The following is a 22566-nucleotide window of genomic DNA, read 5'->3' on the forward strand; positions in this document are numbered from 1 at the left end:
TCATTGTGAACCACCAACTTTTTACAGTCCTGTGAAATAACAAAGCCAAGACAAAATCCTCCACTGTTTTTAAAATCATGGGGCCGGTTATCAAACAGGGCTTCAGTGACACGGACCTCTGCACCAAATATCAAAAACTGTCAGGTAGCAGGTATCAAAACGATATCTGAGATGAACATGCAACCCATCAAAGGAAACAACCATGTTAATGACGAAATAATCTGGTCACAAGGTCCATTTAGTAGCTTTTCTGGGGCGTTTTTTCACCTTCAAACAGCAGGTTTTACCCACATGCCCTTGAATGACTGATTATTTTTTTCTGAGCACTTTCAGGACTTCTTGTCCACGTTGGCTTAAACATTCAGATTCCGATTTTATTCTCCAACTCGAACGTCAGGTAATATGATTGAAAGCTGCAGAACAGCAACTAAATGGACGACGTGGTTAGATTCTGCCAACTGCTGACTCCAAGGTCTAGCATGACCTCTGACCCTCAGCATTCACTTTTTCTCGCCAGTCGCCCTGCAGCACTGTTCTCACGGTTTAAATCGTAACGTGAACTCAATTTTCCATGTTGAAAATACGACCACACACGTTTCCCCCTGCCGGCAGCGTATTTGACCAAAACCCGTTTACTGTCTCCCGGGTTACCTACCTCAGCCGTTCGTGTGCGCGATACCTTTATTTACACCTGAGTGTGTATGTGTGAGAGTATCGGTAGCATTTAATTTGTAGGTCCTTCAGTGGTTTTGTGTACATGTTGTAATGCAGACCTGTATTTACCCTGTGGTGTCCCTCAGCTCCTCAGGGGTCTTGCTGCTTGGTTTGGAGTTTGGAGAGGATGTGTGTGTGTGTGTTCGCGTTCAGGATTTTCCCAGCAGGGTGCTCCGTCTCTGGCTTGCCAGCCTGGGTGTTGCCCCTTCCTCCCTCCGCTCTGCATGAGCGACAAGGAAAACACCCAGTGCCCTGAAATATGAAAAGGTCTGAAAAGATCTGTAAATATTTGTATAATTGGCTTCGGGGACAGCCAAGGTCACAGCGCTGCCGGTTCTGCTCTTTTCATCTATACTTGCCCTGTTGGTGCTGCCATCCAGGATGAGGGAAACAGCAGAATGAGCCGTAAGACCAACAGCACTGACGAATAGAGAGGTTCCTCTCCCCCTCAGTTTGACACAAGGCGTGAGAAGCCAGCAGCCGCCATGGGGTCCTGCAATACGGCAGGTACTGTCGGACGGTACCAGTGTTTCTACTGCCGGGGACTTTTCTTGGCCGTTTATACCGCGGCATCGATCCCAGCACACTCTCTGGTTCTGTTTGGCATCAAGGTGACAAAGTACATCGGTTTGTCAAATAAAGTACATTAATTTCACTGTACTGACTCAAAATAAGACACTGACTTTGGTTATTTTATCTATAACTGTGTCTCAATTGAATTTCCAGAAAATGACACTATAATAACATTTTATCAGTATTGCAATATCAAATTAATAATAGTTGCCGTGATAGAAGATTTTGCCCATATCACCACCCACCGCGGACGATCTTCAGAAGCTTTCGGGGTTACCTTTTAAGTAATCCACCAGGGTTTTTGTACTTTGTCTTTGTCGCGAATTAAGTGTCACACTTTCCTCTTTATTAAGTACAAGCTGCTGCTGAATACCAAATACTGTAGATGCTGCGTGTCCGTTTCAACATCGGTAGACCCCGAGTGAGGTCAGTAGCAGCGTCTTTCCGGCTACTGGGCCTGATTCGGAGGGAATCCCGAGCACAAAGGAAGGACACAGAGCTTTCGCTTCAGCAGCTCCGGTTCCTCCTTTCGCTCAGAAAACATGTCTAATCTTTTTACAGAGGGGCTGCAGGGACAGGGAGCAGCGGGGCTTTTGGGAAATGTGGTCTTAATGTAGAGAAACATGACCACTAATAAGTACAGAGGGTGTAAGACAGAGTCACCTGGTATCTCGACCATGCAGCGGATTTAGTAAGAACGTGATCATGTAAAAAAAACAGACCCCTCGTAAGGAGTGAAAGTGAACCAGTACAGGTCTCCTCTGTGGTTACCGCGTAAACCGTCTCGCACTTCAGCAGAAAGACTTCCTGTTAACAGACTCATCGGCTGCTCGAAAACTCAGACCTGTGAGCTCCCGGTTACGGGACGGACGGTTCCTCCCACCTCATCATAATATTTCTGGGCAGCGAGAGACATCATATTTCATGTTTCCCCCTATCTATGGTGTCTGTGTGTGCGAGGGATGTTGGTAGACCATTTGTGGCTCGACCAGACTGAAAATCCAGCCGTCCTCACACACACACACACACACACACACATTCACACAGGTTATATTTTTAACAAAAGCATGCTCGGCATATTTGGTGGGTGTGTGATGCAAAGGGATTTCTGTAAAACCAGGAAAAATAATGTTTGTCCGGCTGCTGTGTGTTTATTTTGTGTGTGTGTGTGTGTGTGTGTGTGTGTGTGTGTGTGTGTGTGTGTGTTGCCACACTAGGGGAGTGCTAAAGCACTCTCCAGGGATGGACTGTTGGGTCTCAGAGCAGAACAACAGGCAGACCACAACAAGGAAGCCAAATAAACACACATACTGAATTTCCCGTTCTGCATTTTCTGTACAGCATTTGTGTGTGTTCACTTGTGCAAAGTGTGTATGGTTGTGTGCAGCATTGTCATCATGACTGTGTATATAGGATGTACACAAGTTTTCTGACATACGGAATGTAATGGTTTGAAATTGAGTTCACATGTGCAAGTTTGTGTGTGTGTGTGTGTGTGTGTGTGTGTGTGTGTGTGTGTGTGTGTGTGTGTGTAACTCACCCAGTGTTGTAAATGTCCTCTGATGTGGCTGGTTGTATTTAGGCAGAGTGAACTGAGGAAGTTGACGGAGGCATGTATGTGTGTATTTGTGTATGTTTGTGTGTGTGTGTGTGTGTGTGTGTACGATTGACGAAGAGATTTTATGTCACCACCAGACCTGGAAAACTTCATGTCCTTTTGTATCAGGCCAAAATGTTGGTTCCTCGGACTGGCCACTGTATATTTTTCTGTACATTATATGCGAGTGTGTGTGTGTGTGTGTGTGTGTGTGTGTGTGTGTGTGTGTGTGTGTGTGTGTGTGTGTGTGTGTGTGTGTGTGTGTGTGGGTTAGTAGCAGGGCGTAGCTGAGCAGAGAGAAAATATCTTTGCCGACCGCGGGAATGAACCCACCCACTATACCACACCCAGAGAGAGAGAGGGAGCAGTGGTCTCAGACAACTTCTCTCTGTCTTTAAATTTTTGTCTCTCATTGCTTTTCTCTCTATTATTCTCATTTAAAAACATGAATTACCATCTTTTTCTCCGTCTTTCTTATTTAATTCATACTGTATCTTGATGCATCTCTTTTTTTCCTTTCTTTCCCTCTTTTCTTCTATTTTCCACGTTCACCTCTCCTCTGCTCTCCTCTCCAGTCTAGTTATGAGTTCAGATACCTGGTTCTGTTTCGAATCCAGTCCCGTATCGATAAAACACCCTGATTCACTAGGCTCCGATGCTAACAAATCTCTTACCGAACCCTTTTACTCTGCAAAGGGGCGACGTACAGAAAGTTCAAGCAGCAGGCGTCTCGTTTTCAGCCGGCGCTGACTGTTGCTTTTGCTGGTTGAGAAGACGTGTGCTTGAAACAAACTGGCTCGTATGACGTATTGTCCTGCTACGTCTGAAGGAAAAGTGTATGTACGTAGCCGTTCCGACTGGTCGGACTCAAACGTGGGTCAAAGAGAAGGCGGAGGCCTGAGATGACCATCGTACAAATAAATTTAACGGGGCATGTTTCTTGAGAATCTCCCCTTGAAGGCCTTCGCAGTGTCGCACTTACTTCCACGAATGTGCGAAAAGCGACTGATGTAGTTGTGTGAAGAACGGAAAAAGACCTTCAGAGAGAAGTTTAAGCTGCGTCGTTCTTCGCGTGAATTGGGCATGCTCGTCTGGGTTGTCGGGTTACGGACAGGTACAGCAAATATCATCCTCTGATGATGGGGAAAGCAGTGGTGGGGGGTGGGCCCTTCCACTGAGGCCAGAGTGTCTAATTAAGCGGCTCAATGCTGATCAGTGTCTGCACTCTGCCGGGGATCATTTGTTGGAGAAGGAATTATCCCTCTGTAACGTCACTCTCCGACCGAATGCTTCTGCCGCTCAACAAGTCCGACAGAGTAGCGAGTCTTTGCTCATGAAACGGTCTAACTGATCGTGTCAGTTCCAAGACCTGTCCAGCAAGTAGACTGTAAAAGATAATGCGTGCAGAAGTAAGTTGGCTCCATCTGTTATCTCAGTGCATCAGATACACTTCATCTCCCTTCCATATCTTACGTCGCTCTTTTCAGGTTGAAGCTACAGGTTGAGAAACGTCCATTATCCTGCCACTCGGAGCTGTGGTTTCACAGCTTTGTCATCCAACAGAAAGACACCTCGCCGGAATCTTTGAGTTTAGTTATTTAAAACTTGAACTCGGGTTCAGTAAAGGACTCAAAAGGATTCGGAAGTTGTAAGCGGAGTCAGAAACTCTCCTCTCATTTCCTCTGCTCAGGACATTCCCCATCTTCGCTGTGAGACGCAGACCGCAGTAATAACCAGTGTCTGTAAGTGTGTGTGTGTGTGCCCGAGCGCCCGTTTGCACATAAATATCTGTTTTTCCTGCAAAGACAGTTGGTGTGTGTGTGTGTGTGTGTGTGTGTGTGTGTGTGTAGTGCTCCATGGGTGGTGTAGCACAAGGTTCAATCTTACAATCTTAGCTAAGCTGTCATTGGTCTGCAAACACATGCACATGCACACAGCAATGGGCAGGCCTGCTGTGCCTCAGCAGCACATTCCACACCAAGAATAGTATTAAATGCTGCCTGTCCGGCCACTGTCAGGCTTTCTCTCTCTCTCCCTCTTAAACACTCTCCTTGTCCTTTTGCGTCATTAGATTGCATTAAATATCATTAAACAGTATTATCATGCATTTTAGAGTGTTTTGAATATTTATTTTTTCCTTTTGCTGGACCCACTTCTTCCTCCGTCGTCTGTGCTTTCATCGGTTAGCCGGTTCCCTGATTTTCCAGAAAGCCATCCAGCAGCTGTCAGAAAAAAGGGTCGTGGATTGGCTCCGTTTTCGCTGTGTCTTGAAATCCACGTTTTAAAAGGACGCCACCGAAAACGACGCGTGCACTCCTCGCACTGCCTGCGGCCGATGCCCCGCTCTCCGATTCTAGACCCCAGGCCGGAAATTGAAGGGAAAATCTTCGCAAATGAGCGATAAGCGTTATGAATGCAGATGCTTCCGCGGAAGGTGCGGCGCGTGATACAGGGAAGCCATTAATACAGTGTGCTGCCATGCACGGTGAGGCCCAGGCAAAGTTATTGTGAGTGATGGCACTTGGTCTTATGATGAAACGTGAGTGTGTGAGGGCCGGTGTGTGTGTCCCTGGTAGTCAGTTAATGTACGAGTGTATACTGTGTGGTTTTGTGACTTGAGTGATGAACTCACAGCCTCTTCTTTCTTGTGGACAGTATTTGTCTTCTTTCCGTCTGATGTCTGTTGTCTGCATGTCTGTGTGTGTGTGTGTGTGTGTGTGTGTGTTCCTATTTCTGTGACACACACACACACACACACTGTCATTTCCCACGCTGTCGACCACACGGCTTTGTTTTTAGACTTCACATAATACTGTTGTGTCCTGTCCGACCGCCACATCTGGACCACACCAGCACACACACACACACACACACACACACACACACAAACACACATAGAGGCACATACGATCTCAGTAGCCATACACGCTCACAGATACACACTCCTAGACACACACTACACCACAGATCCAATCAGTCAGACTTTGGCAGATTCTCTCTCTCTCTCTCTCTCTCGTTCCCTCACACACACATTCACACACACTCTGCAGAGTGGATTCTGTAAATCAGCAGGTTTCAGCTGCAGTCTCCTCCATGCTGATTGGTCGGGATGCGGGCAATCTGTGAGGCCGCCTCTATTTTGACTACGGCTGCCTGCAGATGAATGCAACGCCGCGATCTGCCGCTAACACACGAATTCGGGCGGAACGTGGGCTTTGAACGCAGAGCAGATAGCGTCGCTCGCCTTATCTAATCAACACGCTGACTTTTGTTGCTGTGGTTTTTGTTTTTGTTCCACAAGGAACAAACAAGTGTTGCCCTCTAAACTCTAGTGGAAGATGAAGAGCCTCGATATGTTGAAAGCAGAGAGTCTCACTGTAGGGGTCAGAGCACTGTGGGAATGGCGCAGGACGAGTTCTGTCTTAAGAGGATTCAGAGGAAGAAAACCTATCGGGGGACATCATATGCATCTCATCAACTGTTAAGCACACAAATTCTGCACCGCGTGACATCTACTGCGATACTGTGTGTTCATCTTCACATACTGTATATCCAGATTGGACAAACACTGAATACCTGCCCGTCCAGTGCCAGAGAAAAGAGGAACCTACAAAACCTTCAAAAAAAAAGGAAATATAACCAGAACAAAATGTTCTTTCACGCAAACGCAGATCTACTTCAGTAAAAGTCATCGTTGGCCATTCTCAACCAGCATACATACATGGTCTCCTCTAAGGTTCATTGTGCAGGGCGGCACAGAGATGTGTGTCACCTGCTGTTGTTCATCGGGATACACCACTGTCCCGCTTCCCAGCAGACAGTCAACAATTGTAGCGCATCCGCTCCCCAGACTGACACATCACGGCTTCTTTACCTATCAACTTCTGTCTGCACAGGCGTCAAATGACGCATGTTTAATGACATGACATTACTAGACGCAGCCCATATGTGTTGCCCTTGATACACGGGACAATCTCTAGCTCGAGTTTGCTATCATCTGTTTCGGAACCACGAGACGCTATAAAGTGTGATTCTTGTGCTTTTTCGGTTTCTTTGGGGGCCGGGGCCTGTTTGCAGTCTGAATTGGGAAAGCAGCAGGGTTCATCCTGGACAGGTCGCCAACGCACATAGACAGAAAAACACGTTCACATGCTTAGAGCTCCTAATTCACCTAACCCGCACGTCTTTGGACCGTGGGAAGAAAACCCTCACGGACAGGGACGAGGAGCAGGCGCTCCGGAGTTGGAAAATTCAGGAGCGCATAAAGAGGGCACAATGAAAATGCATCAAATAAGGTTTTTCCTTAATCAAGGGATACGAGGACACATTTACAAGTAAAATGATTTAATGTATTTGAATGCAAAAAAAATTCTACATTAAACTGTATGTATTTAATAAATATCTAAATATTTATACTTCGAACTGCTTTAAACTGTAAAAACAAAACAAAAACGGATGAACAGTACGAACAGCTCTATAATAAAGTAGTTAGTCTTAGTTCCGACCGCCAAAAAAGGGTCCGCTCAGTCTGTCTAGACAGAGAAAGTGGTGTTTAGCTGGCCCTGTGGATCACCCGGTTCAGTGGCCGCATCATCGTCGTCGTTGTTGCGTTATCAACCTTTTTGTTGGGAAACAAAATGGAGGCTGCCCGGGCTAAATTTCGTAATACTTTTTATTCACACACATGCCCCTAAATGCGTTTTACAGTTCGCACACATCTATTTCTTAGTCGCAAATGTGGTGGAAACGCTGGCACTGTTGAGGCCTGAGGGAGAAAATAGACCAAGTCCTCGCAGGAAGGTCAGATTCAAACCCGTAAACCTTCAAAATGTGAAACAACAATGCTAACAACTGGCCATTTTACATCAGCAGGTCAGTCTGACATCAGAAGAAATGAAAAATTAAAAACATCAACTTCAATCTTGTTGTTTCCAGGGACAGTCGGTTCAGTTCCGTGCTCTTTTCCAGCCTCACTGCCACACTGGGAGCTGCCCACTACGGCCACTGAGACGCCCTCTGCAGCAGCTGGGTGTTCACTGAGCGTTACTCATTCACTTTTCCTATCCACGGTTTGCCATGGGATTTGAACTGGCAACCGCAAACCCAAACCTGAGTAATACGTATACACAAAAACTGATTCCATGACAAAAAATAATCATACAGTTGAGGTGGGGTTACCACAAAGGACTAATAAACCATCTCTGTTCAAATTAAAGTGTTCTAAAATGAATATGGAAACATGGAAACCCAAACTTAGGTCGAAGGAGACGCACAACCAAATGCCTCAGTTACACAGAACCAGCTAACAAACCACACAAAGGGAATCATGTCATTAGGCCAGGCAGCCTCTGCATGAGTGGGGTGATTTCCCAATTTTTTTTTCTTGCTGAAAAAGCGTGTTCCTGAAAATGAAACACCTCCTCGGTAATTTGGGGGAATCGACGTTATAATAGATTTATTCCCTTGACGATCATTCACTGAAGTCAATGATGTGCAATGTAAGGAACTACACTGTACCCATGGTTTCCTGTCAAACGGATCCCATCCAGACGTGGCTGCAGCAGATTCACTTGGGATTAAAATGGCTGCGGACTGTGGTAATCCTGACGGAAACCACCAGGCGTTTCCAGGTAGCTCCTGTCCCATGTGAAAAGGGCTTAACGTCACTTCATTCCCGGCTGCTCAGGGGGACGTGAAGCACCGGCCTCTGCTCTGTTTAGTCTACAGACTTCCACTTTGTTAGTTTGTGGAAGTAGCGGAGTGACAAGATGTGACCTGACCCCTCTGGATTTCCATACAGGAGGGAAGCTGCCATCTTGTTTTACAACGTCGGTGTTTATCAACCCCTTTGCTACTGCTCCCATGAGAACCCAGCTCTCAAACATGCTTTTATTTTCTGCCTGTACAGTGAAAAAAGAAAACCTTCGGGGGGACGATAGCTTCCCCGCCAGCTGGAAACGGTCCTGACGTGAAAGCGCAGGGGAGGTTTTCAAAAATCTGGTCATTCTGCTTTTATATTAGTGTTATGTTACGCGGACCCAAGGTTTTACGTGAGAATGTCCTGTATCATTCCCATCAGACCTCATATTCGCCATCACCTCCTTTTCATCAACATTTTCAGGAAGATCTTCTCTGCTTGACTATAAAGAAAAACAAACACAGCCTCTGAGAACCGAAGGGCAGACATCAATAAAATCGAAGCACAGATTAGAAGATGCGGCAGCATCCCAGCGATGGCCGGTCAACCACCGAGACAGACCGAGGTAGTGAGTTAGGACGAGGGATCGAAGGAGAGAGGCTGAGACAACGGAAAAGGGAAAAAAAAAAACAGACAACATGCTGTGACAATAAAAACCAGTCCTGTAACTGTGGCAAAGAATATTGCAGCAAATTAGAAGATGCATGTAAAGTCATCTTTATGGGAGCTGTCCGTTCAGCACCACAGGACTGCAACACAAACAAAAAAAAACAGCAACAAAAAATATTTTTTCAGTTTAATATCTCTGACTCTAGGGTCCGAGAGGCGAGAGTGTGTTAGGGCTATATAAATACCTTTGAGAAGGCAAACGCCACTGTTCTTCTGCTAGCAACAGGTAAGGCCCAATGCAGCACATTTGATTCAGCTGATAACAGAAATAGTGGGATTTAGCTTTTAAAGAGAGACATAAAACTTTATTTTTAGTTATTCTATTTTTGTTAAAGTAAACCTTAAAAAAAAACAAAGGTCTCTTGGACTCTCGTACTTGTGCTGTAAAAACAAGCCAAAGAGGTGAGGCCTGTTGACCTGTGACACAAAGCAGAGGAGGGTTGGACCCGTGCGGCGGATGACGACTGTTTACCTGCCAAATCGGCCGGTTGGCAGCCACGGTCGCAGACTCGCCATCGGGGTTAATCTGAATGGACAGCATCGGGTCAACCTCGGTGTCAGATCGTACCAGTACCAGGATCAGTTTTCAGGCTGAGCTCAGGCTCAAATCCCGCGTTTTCCGCAGAATCCCGTTTCGCGCTGACGCACTTCTGTGCAGCCGTATAGGGAGGTGACGTAATCGAAGATGCCTACATCTGAAAACCTGTGCTGAAGCTCCAGCTACTTAACGGATTGGAGGCGATTTTATTCTACAGCAGTCAAGAGTGAACTTTGAGCCTCGAACGATGAAGAAAATAGTTTTCCTCAGATCAGTTCTCCGTGGCTGACCTGTGAGGTATTGATCTATCAAGCAACCCGTAACGTTGACAGCCCAACTAGCGGTGTGTCCATCGGACTAGAGGACAACAACTGTAATTCAGTGAAAGGCCTATGTCTCCGTCATATATCAGTCTCTATTTAACCCACATGTACGTGTACTCGAAGAGCTCGCAGTCACTGACGCGACTGCTAAAACGAGTCCATACCAGGGAGAAAGCGTAGGATACGTACGCTGAGCCGCGCCCACTCTGGTGTTTGTCTCGAGTCACCTTTTTTTTTTTTTTAACGGGTTTTTTGTTGTAAAGTGGAGGACGGTTCATCTTTACCGTTGTTTTCTTTCTCAGTGACCGTGACCACTGCTGCACAGTGTTTTTAATCACAATCGTAATCAGTCGGGCAGAATGCACAGAATACACACACACACACACACACACACACACACACACACACACACACACACAGACTCCTGGTATCTGTTAGCTCAGCTGCTGAGGAGTGATGTGCAGACAGAGGTGTGTGTGTGTGCGTGTGTATGTGTGTGTATGTGTGTGTGCGTGTGCGCGCGTGTGTGTGTGTGTGTGCGTGTGTGTGTGTGCGCGCGCGCATGTGCGCACGTGCGTGTGTGTGTGTGTAGTGGTGACCAGACAGTTAGCATCCAGCCAGGATTAGACTGTCGCTACAGGATTAACCCATTCACATACACTAATGTCATGATCGACAGCACACACAGCACTGACTCACACACATTGTCGTGGCCTCTTGAACACACACACAGACAGGAGTTGGAGACACACGCGAAGACAGACATGTCACATAGCTTCGGGTTGACACACAGACACACGATTTCTTCGTGTCACTATTTTTTTTGTTGTTTTGTTTCTTTACAACTTTACTGCTTAGATACAGACACACCCTCACCCACTGATTCTTTCATGTCTGGCTGTAAAACCTCTGAGGCCGCTGACAGAAAGGGAGAGGGAGCATTTGCATGTCAATCCGTAAATTTACTCTTTTTACACAAATAGGTTGCGGTTGCCTGTTTGTGTGTTTGTGCTTGCAAATGACTTGTTCTCACTTGCTCTGTACGTGCACATACATTTGTCGTGTGTTGTAGCGTAAAATCGTACGAGTGTGTTTGTGCACTTGTGTGTGCATTCTGCGTGTTCATGGTTGTTCATATGTATCGTTCACATGCGAGTTCATATGTATTTAACTTCTGCCTGTGTTTTCCGTACGGTTTTGAGGGTATAAAAGCTTACTTGGGGCTGTCCTCCCTCTGGTCGGGTGGTCAGACAAGTAGCCGTAGGCGGGAAAACGCAAGTGGTTCGATGAGCCTCCTCATCACTTAGCATCAGGCAGTTAGCATCCAGCAAACTGAAACACAAAGTTCCGCAGCTGCGGACCGTGAATTTAACCTGTGTATATCGGTTGGTGTGTAAACATCCTCCATGTTTGTTTTCGCTTTCTATCCTGTGTGAGCAGGCAGAGAGACAAGGGTCATGAAACAACATTTAATTGACTCTGGAATATCAGCTTTGCACACTCACAGCCGGGGATTCTCGTCATGAAGAAAATGACTGCATTGAAACAAAACTCAAATATTTTCGATCTCTCTTTTCAAAAGTTTTTGTTATCAGCTCAGACCAAAAGCAGTGTTACAGATTCGTCCCAAATGCGAAGTGAAATGCAGGTGTGAGTTTGGTCCAAGCTGTTTCTAAATGCCCCTTGATCAGACGTGGCACACGTGTCGAAACGCCATTAGAGAAGTGAAAATTCTCAGCCCATTTCAGTGAGTTAAATACTTCAGGAGAGTTTGTGGCACCCGTCTGCCTGCCACGCACACACAACACACACTCACCAACACAGACCCGAGTCTCTCACTCTCTCTCTCTCCAAGCCCTAGACGATGAGCCGTCTGATTATAGCTCCTCATTGGAGTCTGTGAACACACACACACACACACACACACACACACAGACACTTTTATGGAGCAGTCTGTAGTCTCCACATACATGCAAAGGCAGATACATGCATAGACACATGCAGACACTTCTTGTACTACAGTCTCACTCTCTCACACACACACACACACACACACACACAGGGAGATACCAGGCTGTAGTCTCCAGTCTCTAAACCCTCTCTGTTCTCATGGAGATAAGAAGCTCGTCTCATTGTTGGCAGATAACGGCCCAGTTATCATCTTATCAGAGAGCCAGTCCAATCTGGAGGAGGCGGGGCTGCAGAATGTGTGTTTGTGTTTGGCAGGGGCGGGAGTGGGTAGGATGGGGGGGGGGGTACTTTGGTTAAGTGGGGGTTCTTTGTCATGCAACAGGTGCTGTTGTCGCTCAATTTGTCTTGATGCTTAAGACCTCTGAGAGCGGAGCTCTGTTTGCATCAGTCTGTCAAAGAACAAAACGCAGCCGACTGTGCAAACGTCCGTTAATCCTCATTCTCGCTCATGGTGAGCAGACCTACGATGTGACCACCGCATCTGACGCTGTACTTTGTTAGAGACAACCTGTTGCTTGTCAACAGCCCCTCAGCCGGTCAGCGTCTGACTGCCAGTGCACTTAGTCTTCGGGAGAGCGTGACCATGTCCACACGATGTCAGGTGGCAGAACAATTGAGAAACACTGATTCGATCGCGTCTCACCGGTGCTCATTCATCGATTCACCGGTTCAGTCATGCAACTGGAATGGACTGGAAAAAATGTCTTTAAGTTTAGTCCACTCTGGTGACCAGTTTGAAAAAGCTCGAAAAAAGCGGGCTTAGTGTGGATGGAGGGCCGAAACAGAGACAACCATGCGATTTTAAAGTTTGCTGGCTTTAATGTCAGCCGTCTCTTAAATACTTAAAATAGAGGAACTAATGATATTTCTGTCTGGTGTGTGTCTGTCCTCTACCGTTTTCCAGTTTTTAGACATTTGATTTGCGCTGCAACAGCAGCTCAAATCCCAACACGAGACATGGTTTTTAGACCATGTCAACACTAAGCCAGCTAAATCTGAAAATTCATCTTCGTGTCTGCTTCGGCACTCCGGCCGAACTAAGCTGGCATTTGTCACAAGTGGCTCAGTCTGGAAACCCCAGCCTTGTGCCTCGGTGTCGACGAAGACATCTGAGCTTTTTGAAAACCCCGATGTGTATCAGCTTGATTGCCGATAAAGAGCTGGAGGTTTAGGCGGCTGAGTCTCGGGGCTGTCCCGATCCTGTCCACGCCGTGCGATTGATGTGCTGTGTGATGCGTTGTTGAAAAAGAAAGATCATTTTCTAAACTTTCTTTCTCCTGCCCCGTTCAGATAAAGACCCCAAAGAGAAGAAAGAGGTGTCCAGGGAGGCGTCAGAGGCCGCCGTGAAAGAAGACACAGCAGGCGCAGAGGAGCCAGCCAAGGAGGCGAAGAAGGAAAAGAAGGAGTCATCCAAGGAGAAGAAGGAGTCAAAGAAGGATTCCAGCAAAGAAGCCAAAGAGCCCAAGGAGGAGGCGAAGAAAGAGTCCAGGAAGGAAGCGTCCTCCTCCAAGGAGAAGAAGGAGTCATCAAAGGAGAAGAGGGACAAAGAAAAGGAAGGGAAGGAGGCCAGCAAGGAAATGGGGGACAGGAAAGTTTCCAGGAAGTCTACAGTAAAAGCGAAAGAGAAGAAGAAGGAGCCAGAAGCTGGGGACGTCTGACAGAATCAGTGCAATAAGCTCACACACCGTCTGTATCCAGACACGTACGTACACAAAACACAAGATGCATGTCTAAACATCAGACTCATATACACGTACAGGGGCTCACACATATACATACACATATGTGTATATACGGTGCATGTAAACACCGACAAGGCCATATAACTACACAACACACACACACACACACACATTCACATATGCAGTCTAAATATATATTTACATGCAAATGTACTCAAGGCCACATGTCTCAGTAGCAAAGTAATTTTCTCCCAGACTCATATTTACATCGCCTAGTAATAGCTGACCCTCACACACACACACACACACACACACACAGGCACACACACACACACACACACACACACACACACACACACACAGGCACACACACACACACACACACACACACACACAGGCACACACACACACACACACACACACACACACAGGCACACACACTGCTGCTGCTGCTGCTGCTGAACCACACCACATGCAGTAGTTTTGGTGTGTTTGCACTGGGTGACTGTGGTGAGGTCTGAGCCCGGGGAGAGCGGGGACGAGGACGAAGGCAAAATCCCTCTCCTCCTCCTCCTCCTCCTCCTCCTCAGACATTTAGCTGACTCTCTCCTTCCTCCTTCCTCCTCGTCTTCTTCGTCAAGCCTCAGCAGCAGCTGAACCCACAGCCCTGCGCCTCCCTAATCCCTGTCAGGCCCCAAACCACCCCCACGCCCACGCTCACTTCTTAATGTGATGTCAGACCCGCCCTCTCGCCCCCTCGCGTGGCACCGGGCCTCGCCAGAGCCTCCCCCGCCTCGCCGCTAAGAATAAACCGCCCGCCGCGCGCAGCCGTTTGGCTGCTTCCGGGTGAATCCAGGCCACATCCTACAGCAACCTCTACCGCCACCCCCTCTGACCTCCTCCCATCAGTTTTGGGTTTAACATCTGGGACACTCAAGGACACGCCGCTGCTGATGGACACAAACTGGGTGCCGCCGGGTCGAACCTGGGACCGTTTCCGTATGGTGGAAACCAACAGGGCGTTTCTGGAAAAAAACCAGGGTGGCAGTCAGGAGGGGAGGGGAGGGGAGCCTGCGGGGCCAGTCTAAAACCCGGGGCCTTTTCTGCTCGTCTTCAAGAACATTATGAAGCAGGCGCTTGACTCGCATTCACGCCGAGGCGCTTGTGTCGTCTAATATATCAGCAGCATATTTAACAAGCTCCGTACACTACGGTTCGATGCGATATGTTACCGTAGGATGTCCATTACTAGTGCCAGAGGAAGAACAGAGTCTCTCAGCAGCAACACACAAATTACAACAGAGAAACGTGCTTTCTCGCTTTGGTGTCATCTCGCCATACAGACGTGTAGGTTTGCGCACATTTTGAGTAGCGTTTGAAGCATCAGTAAATATACCAGGTACTGAGAGTTGGCATCAGTGTCTGATCAGACTGGTGGTTTAACTTTTTATCTAGTCTGATATTTGCTCATTGATTCTCGTATGTTTAGACAACATTTAATCTTTGAGAAAAATAGCGTGAGCCTCTTGAGAGAGATTAACATTCCTCAAAATCAGGTATGGTAGGACACTATAGTAGTAAAGTTGGGTTTCACATTGGCTCTTTTAGCTGAGAGACAGAGCCGTAGTTTTGAGATATCCGTTTCGGATTTCTGCCTCCACCCCAACACAGTTTTGTTTGCGGTGGCATTGGAAAATTGCATTAAAAAAGTTCACCAGCAACATGTCTTTACAGAAGCGGTGTCCACCCCTTTTGAACCGATTAGAAAGTCGTTCCAATGAAAACTGTTCTGTGGGTTATCTAGTTGAAGAGGGACACGGTTTTTGGAAAGAAAAAATGGAGTTCAGACGTAAATTTGTTGTACTGGAGGCAGAAATCCTGAACCTCCTGAGACAGAAACCTGGACAAATAAAACTGAGATCCCTGCATGGTTAGATACCAGGAGACGGATCTGACAAAGATGTATTCTGTGCTTTGGGGTGAACCAGCCCTTTAATAAAAAACCTGAAAAAAATAGGTTTCACTGGCTGAAAAAGAAATTTTACCTTCAGGGATTGGTGAGTTTACTGTGCAGTTTAAAAAGTGAGTTACTGGCTCCTCGTATAATCAGATTTACAGCATAGTTTATACATGTGATATATATGTGAAAAAGACTTTTTTAGCAAACTTTAAAATGAAGCAGGAACTTTAAAATGTAAAGATGACAGAAAATGATGTTAGAGAAGTTTTCTTCCAAGATGAACCCAGTGACTAAATTAAGACAAATTCTGCTCACAAACTCATCCTTGGTTGGCAGTTTTACAAACCGAATCCTGTTGATATTGGAGATAATGAATTACAAACTTACAAGATATTTATTTTTCCACTAGGATGTAAGATGTTGGACACAGATGCACACACACACACAGAAGTTTAGGAGCTCTGAGCTGTTTTTCTGCCAGAGTTGAGATTTCAGCCATAGATGCTTCGGCAGGTCAACCAGTGACAATCCAGTGACGAGCAGCCCTGCACCACACTGCAGGTCTGCTCCTTGTCCAGCGTCCCTCCTGTCCACTGGGAAGCTTTTCCTCAGCTGACTGAAGCGCAGCTCACGGCTTCGGTCGTACTGATTTAACCCGCCCCGTCTACTTTGGCTGTATTCCTTGACTTTTTTTTTTTTAGTGTCTTTTAGAATTTAAATATTTTGAACGTTTAGCACAGATGAAAACAGATGAACCTGAACAAGCATTAGCTCATCCTAACAGAGGTTCCCACTGGACACGAGGTACGACACGTATACTGTTTCACAACACCTTCAACGTTTGTAATCTAGGGTAGGTTTTGTACTGTTGTATTAGCTGTTCAGATGTACCAGGCTCCTGTTCTGAGTCTGCTTTTTTTTAGCCAGAATTCACTCCAAAGGGAAATGCTCCGCACTTCAATACAACTGACAACTGTACTATAACTAGTGTGCAGCCCGGAGCAGAGGAGTTGGAGAATGAAATAAACGTTATTTATGAAATATTTAGCAATAAAAGTCATCTACTGTAAGTAATCAATGAATGCTCTGTGGTCATTTTGTGAATTCTAACAGCTGGTGGAAAAAAATACCATGTGTTTCCTTCCGTGTCTGTCGTTCTGCTTGACCGGATGAGGTCAGGTAGCGTCCGTTCCACCCGCGCTGCTCTCTGGTGTGATTATTATTATTCAAACGGCCACGGGACAAATAACTTGCTGATATTTACCAGCGGACGCCCTCTGCCGGTTTAAGCCCCCCGCCAGGCTGAAAGTCACTTGAGAGTCATCTTTTTCCTCAGAGTTCTGCGCTGGGTCAACCTCCTTCTGCACTGATGCCGAAGCTGTAAGTAAATCGTAACTGTGACGGATTTCCTGCGATGCCGGTCAATTCTGAACCTGTAGAGTGATATGTCACCACTGACTGAAAGATTGACAAGTAAGTTCCCTTCTTCAGCGGAAGCCAGACCTTCACAGCTCGTTGGGTCAAATAAAATGTTAGCTAGTTCGTTACGCTCCATTACCCGGTGAGCAAACCAAGGAAACTGTAAGAGTAACCTGATAAAAACGAAGCCACATGACACTGAAACGTAACAGAGGGGTAATTCTGGTTTATTATAACCGGGCTCTTGTCATTGTGGTTTTTGCCACCATCTCTCATCGAGAATAAAAACACCGTACTCTCCACGTTAACCGCTGGGATCCGGGAACGCAGAGAGAATGCGGAAGTGAAAGGAAACACGAGCGGTCAGACGATCGGACGGGCCGGAATCAAACACAGCCAGTTTCGCTTATCTTGAGGAGAATAGAAAGTCAAACCGTAAAATGATTACACAAACTGTCCTGTGTAAACATCCATCACAATTCGCAGACCCACTCCGTGATTCAACTTTAACCTGCTGCGGTTGGCGTGGCTGCCTGCTCCCAGTTTTCCAGTGTCATAACCTGACAGGGGTGCTCACTTTCAGTTTGACCTTCAACTACAGTGGTTTTGATCACCTGGATTAACTGTTGGCTTGTGTACAACTGTCGGGTCGTCTGACTGCTCCTGTTTCTAGACCCATCCGACTTGTTTGCAGTGACGTTAATGGTTCCCAGGATTAACTTAGTGAGTCAAATGTTATCTTGGCCAACGGACGTAATTGAGAACAAAATATTGCACAAAAAAAAAAGACCCAAGTTGTTATGAGCGTTTGATAAAAGTGCTGCTCTTCGGCAGAGTCGATGAGGGGAGATGGGACAGTGGCGTATCCTGACAAGTTGACGTACAGGTTTAAACGGGAAGTCAGTGGGCGCATGTTTTTTCAAGCGCGTCATTTCCCACCAGCGCATGTAGCCATGCTGGCTTGACATTGCGTAAAAGCCTTGTTGTTGTAGCATAATCCCAAAATTTCCCTCTTTGAATTAAGGACCTTTTTTCCCGGTAGCAGAAGTCTGAATTTCCTGCCTTTCCAGCGCGAGTCTTACATTCCGGACGAAGTGTAGAGGCCGACCTAACACTTGTCGCGTCGGTGGACAGGACTGGGTCTGATGGCTTTGGAAGCGATGGTTTGATTTTGTTTTTTTCTTTTCTTTTCTTTTCTTTTGGGCTCTGGAGGCCAGGTCTCCTGCAGATTGGGTAACGGTGCTAAAGCAGAGCAGCCACTGTGTAACTTGGCAGCAGCTTCCACTGTGTGTACATTTAGGAGCGCTGCAGATGGAGTTTCACAACCACAAAAACACTCTTCTTTCTCAATTTCTCTTGTTTCTATTTCTCATTCACTGAAATATTTTAATTTTAGCCTCCCAGTTTATATCTGTTTTTATCCCCTCCATCTCTCTTTTTCTTAAACGAAACTCTCTGAATCAAACTTTTCCTCCTCTGTGTCGTTCTCATTTCCTTCTCTCCATCATTTTTGGTTGCTTGCGTCTCTTTTGGTTTCTCTTACCTCTCTTGCTCTTTCTCTCCATCGTTCACTCGTTATCAGTTTCTTTTTTTCTCTCTGTCGTTTTGTTTTTTTTTAACTCAGCTCAAATCTCCATTTCCTCTTCCACTAACTCTCGATTATCTTCTTTCATCAGCTCTTTTAACTTTCACCTTCTGCTTCCTTTCTCCCCTGTTTTCTCCTCTTTCCCACCACTCCATCCCTCCATCCATCAACTCTCACAAAATTACCAGCCTCCATGTTGTTTTCTTTCCTATTTCAGTACGCTGTAGCCCCCTTATCCACCCACAGGATCTTTTCCTGGAAGAACCTTACCCCCCTTTGTCCACCAGAGGAACGTACTCTACAACTCTGGCCATATTTTCATCCCTGAAAAAAAGTCCAAGGGGCCACAAAATGTTAGAGATATTTTGAATTTTGTTTTGAACATTCGTTTGGAAAAATAAACATCTCTGATTGGTCAATCCCAGGCTAAGTGTGTTACACAACCACCATTTGGATACTAACAAAGGGGAATAGTCTTACAAGGGACTTTGGTGCCATACGAGGGACAAGGGGACTTCAGTCCCTTGTATGGTTCTTCTCTCTGCTGCTTTGATTTTTACCATTTTTCAATCTGACTTCTGGGAGTCCCCCCAACTTGTGAATATTAATTTCCTGTTTTTAATGGATAATTGGCATGAAATAGATACTTAAGGAAACATTTCATTTGTTATTGACTTTGGCTTTACATGCAAAACTAGTTTTCTCTTTTGTGTTTCTGTCTGTTATCCTCCGACGTCTGTGAAGAAGGTGACAAACACTGTCCACTTTGATTAATCTCGTACGATGTGTTTTAATCTGCGTTTACTCGCAGCTAGAGCCTGCGATCAATCGACCGGCTACGACGCTTCCAGATGGCTGGAAGATGCAGACAGTCGGAGCTGTCTGGTCTGCCTGCTCAGACTTCATTTTTACATCGCGCCGTCGCTCGTTCAGGCATTTTAATCAGGCGTCGCGACCTCAACCCGCGGAAGAAACCACAGCCGATCTGGCAGAAAGTTGTCCCGGTTCTAAAATTAGTCCGGGGTTAAGATCAGGCCCAGCTTAACGTGTTTAAGAGATACAGCTACCACATAAAGATGACATGTTGTGTAGAATAAAGCAAGTAACGCAAAGCCACAAAGTATCTGTCACCAAGTCGGTCATATAATCTGCGGATCCTTTTTCTGTGATGGTTTCTGATGCTGTTCGTCTGTGTTTTTGTGGGGCTGGCTACGTTTGTTGTGTGTCTTTTCTCTGTCCTTGTTTCTCCCTCTGCTCTCAGAAAGAGGTCTTGATCTTGATGAGACTACCAGCGTGGACATCCAGGGCCATCTCTCTTCCATCATCCGGATTTCTTTTTTCTCTCATAGAACGGATTCTTCCCCACACTTTTTCTCTCTTTCTCCTCTTGTTTTCCTCACTTTCTTCTCTTGCCTCTCGTCCTTCCAGAGCTTCACTGTCTCGCTCTCGCTTCTCGTTCTGTATTTATGTGTCTAAACGCTTTTCCAGACCTTGTTTTTTACTCTTAACTAACGTCTTCCCTCTTTCACGCCTGAGTAAACCAGCTCTGATGTGAGGAACAAACAAACATGGCTGAACACACCCAGCTGTTAAAAACATCAAACAACAATACAAAACAATGAAAGTGTAACCAGTTTGGACAGGGTGTAATAAAAGCAGAGTTTGGATTTAGACGCTGAGGAGCAGCCGGCTCTATGTGGGTTTTATGTCGGAGCTTATTTTTGTCTCTCAGGGTTTAAGGCGTAAACAAACTGAATTAGATAATTGCCGCATCCTTTTACTCGCGCTGCAGATTTGTAGCGTCAGCAGCGTTTCACCTCTGCCACGGGGAACTTAGGTGGCTCAGATTTCTTCTTTGTGTGAACAATACTGATCCCACGTTTTGATCCCAGGGGAAAGTTACCAGAAGTTATATTTTGTTTCCTTGGTAACGCAGGTACATCATGTTTTTGTTTGCCTAAGTTATGTTACATTTTTTTTCTCTGCTATGTGGAAGGGAAAAAAGTACTTTAGATCATAGTTTCCTTCCCGTTGGTAGCAGTCATATTCATGGGATCTGTTTTTTGAGGAATGTCGCTGGTTAATATTTTGGTCTTTCATGGGGAAATTCACCACAAAATACATTTATTGTTTTAATTTCATATATATCATTATTTAGACATTTTATTCAGATTTATTTGAAATAGAAAGATTTCATAGATTGGCCATAAAGGAAAAAAAAAACAACCCTATAATTCCTAGAGTAACGCACCCAGACCATATTTTCTGTTGCCCTATTATTCAGTTTGCTTAATATTGTATTAACTTTGTTTGTTGGAGATTCAAACACAGCCACTACCTTTGCTAACCCTGTCCGGTCTGGTGCCAGCGGCACGAAAATGTCCACCACAGAGTTTACAGTAGAAACAGTTACAAAACTTAGAGAATAGAGAATTCACGATTCATAAAAGCGTTACGATTTCAAGAGAAACCCTAAAATCTACAACCCAAGAATACCGATATTCTTAGAACCTGGGATTACGTTCAATTACAGTGTGGTCAAAATATACACTCAGCTGTCCAGTGAGCCTGTGCCCACTGCAGCCCACGATTTCTCTTCTTGGCTGACAGGAGCTACCGTGCTTCCTGACCTCAGTTACTCTTTAGTGAATCAAATTACGTCAAATCCTGGGAACAAAGTGTCAGCGGGGGAGTAAATCGCACAGGGAAGAAGACGCTCGGAGAACTACCGTGACCGACCAAAGGGTAAATGGCCGCATTTATATTTTGCCTTCGTCCAAAGAACTTGACACTCTTCCTCCGCATCCACAAGCACACGTGCAAGGTGCCGGTCTGACCATCAGGAGCAGTCTGGGGGTTTAACGTCCTGCCCGGGAACACTTCAGAACGTGGACGGGAGGTGCCAGGGATCAACCCCCCAGCCTTACCTACCTTCTGAGCCGCAGCCACCTAGGATGACTCAGATGCCAAATCCGACTCACCCGCTTCAACAGACTAGTTGCAGTGGCCAGTAACCGGTAGTGCTAGTCCCGGATTAGCTCACCAGCTACAGTAGTTCACCAGCAAGCCCTGGGAGTTATCGCCACGTCACCGAAGGCCTCCAGTTTCACCCGTTTCACGAAGACGCATTGATAAAATGCCGTGTCACTCTCTGGTGTGATCAGGCTCTATCACTGGTGAGAGTCACCGGTCATCCGTCTCCGCAGGTGGCCGAAACCCTCCGGCGTCGTCACTTCAGTGCACTCCAGTTCGCCTCTGAAGTAAGCCAGAGGTCGGTGTGGTTCAGCATAAAACATACCTCCAGTATCGAAATCCACTTTGACGCAGGTGAGTTCGATTTGTCCAGCTGAAACACATCCTCTCTTTGACCTTTAAAAACAGCCACATTCAACACGTCCAGTGTGTCTCCGCCCGTAGGAGGAGGAGGATCTCTGGTGTGCGTGCGTGTCCACGTTCTGGGCCAGGGCAGCAGGTAAGGAGCTGAAAACCGAACTCGGGTGCAATCATGGAAGGAAAACCCTCCCCACAACTGCAATTTGACTGTTTTTCTTTTTCGTGCTTGAGCTGACGTTTTACAAAGTAAGTTATGTGCTGAGTGAGTTTCATGACCTCTGGGGCCTTGAAACCTGTAAGAAAGGCAATCCTTTCCTCCTTCCTGAAAAACAGACTTTCTGCAGATATGTTATGTGGCTTCTGTCCGACAACAGCGCTACACGCCAACAGATCAGCTCGTAGCCCGACTTCCCTGCGAGAAGCTTGTAAAACCAGGAGAGTACGGGGTGTGATAGATCCCAGACCTCCCAAACTAATTCAGCAGTGCTCTAACAGAACACTTCT

General features: G+C 46.2%; 1 protein-coding gene across 1 annotated transcript in view; it reads left to right on the top strand.

The window, feature by feature from the left end:
• The window catches only part of bbs9 (Bardet-Biedl syndrome 9), a 176859-nt gene extending 162807 nt beyond the window's left edge, over positions 1 to 14052 (top strand). The window contains 1 exon segment of the mRNA XM_040116605.1: positions 13374 to 14052. Coding sequence (XP_039972539.1) covers positions 13374 to 13741 — 368 coding nt within the window. The 3' untranslated portion in view covers positions 13742 to 14052.
• The last annotated feature ends 8514 nt before the right edge of the window (positions 14053 to 22566 follow it).

The sequence above is a fragment of the Xiphias gladius genome, chromosome 22 (genome assembly GCF_016859285.1).
Source record: "Xiphias gladius isolate SHS-SW01 ecotype Sanya breed wild chromosome 22, ASM1685928v1, whole genome shotgun sequence".
Taxonomy (NCBI): domain Eukaryota; kingdom Metazoa; phylum Chordata; class Actinopteri; order Istiophoriformes; family Xiphiidae; genus Xiphias; species Xiphias gladius.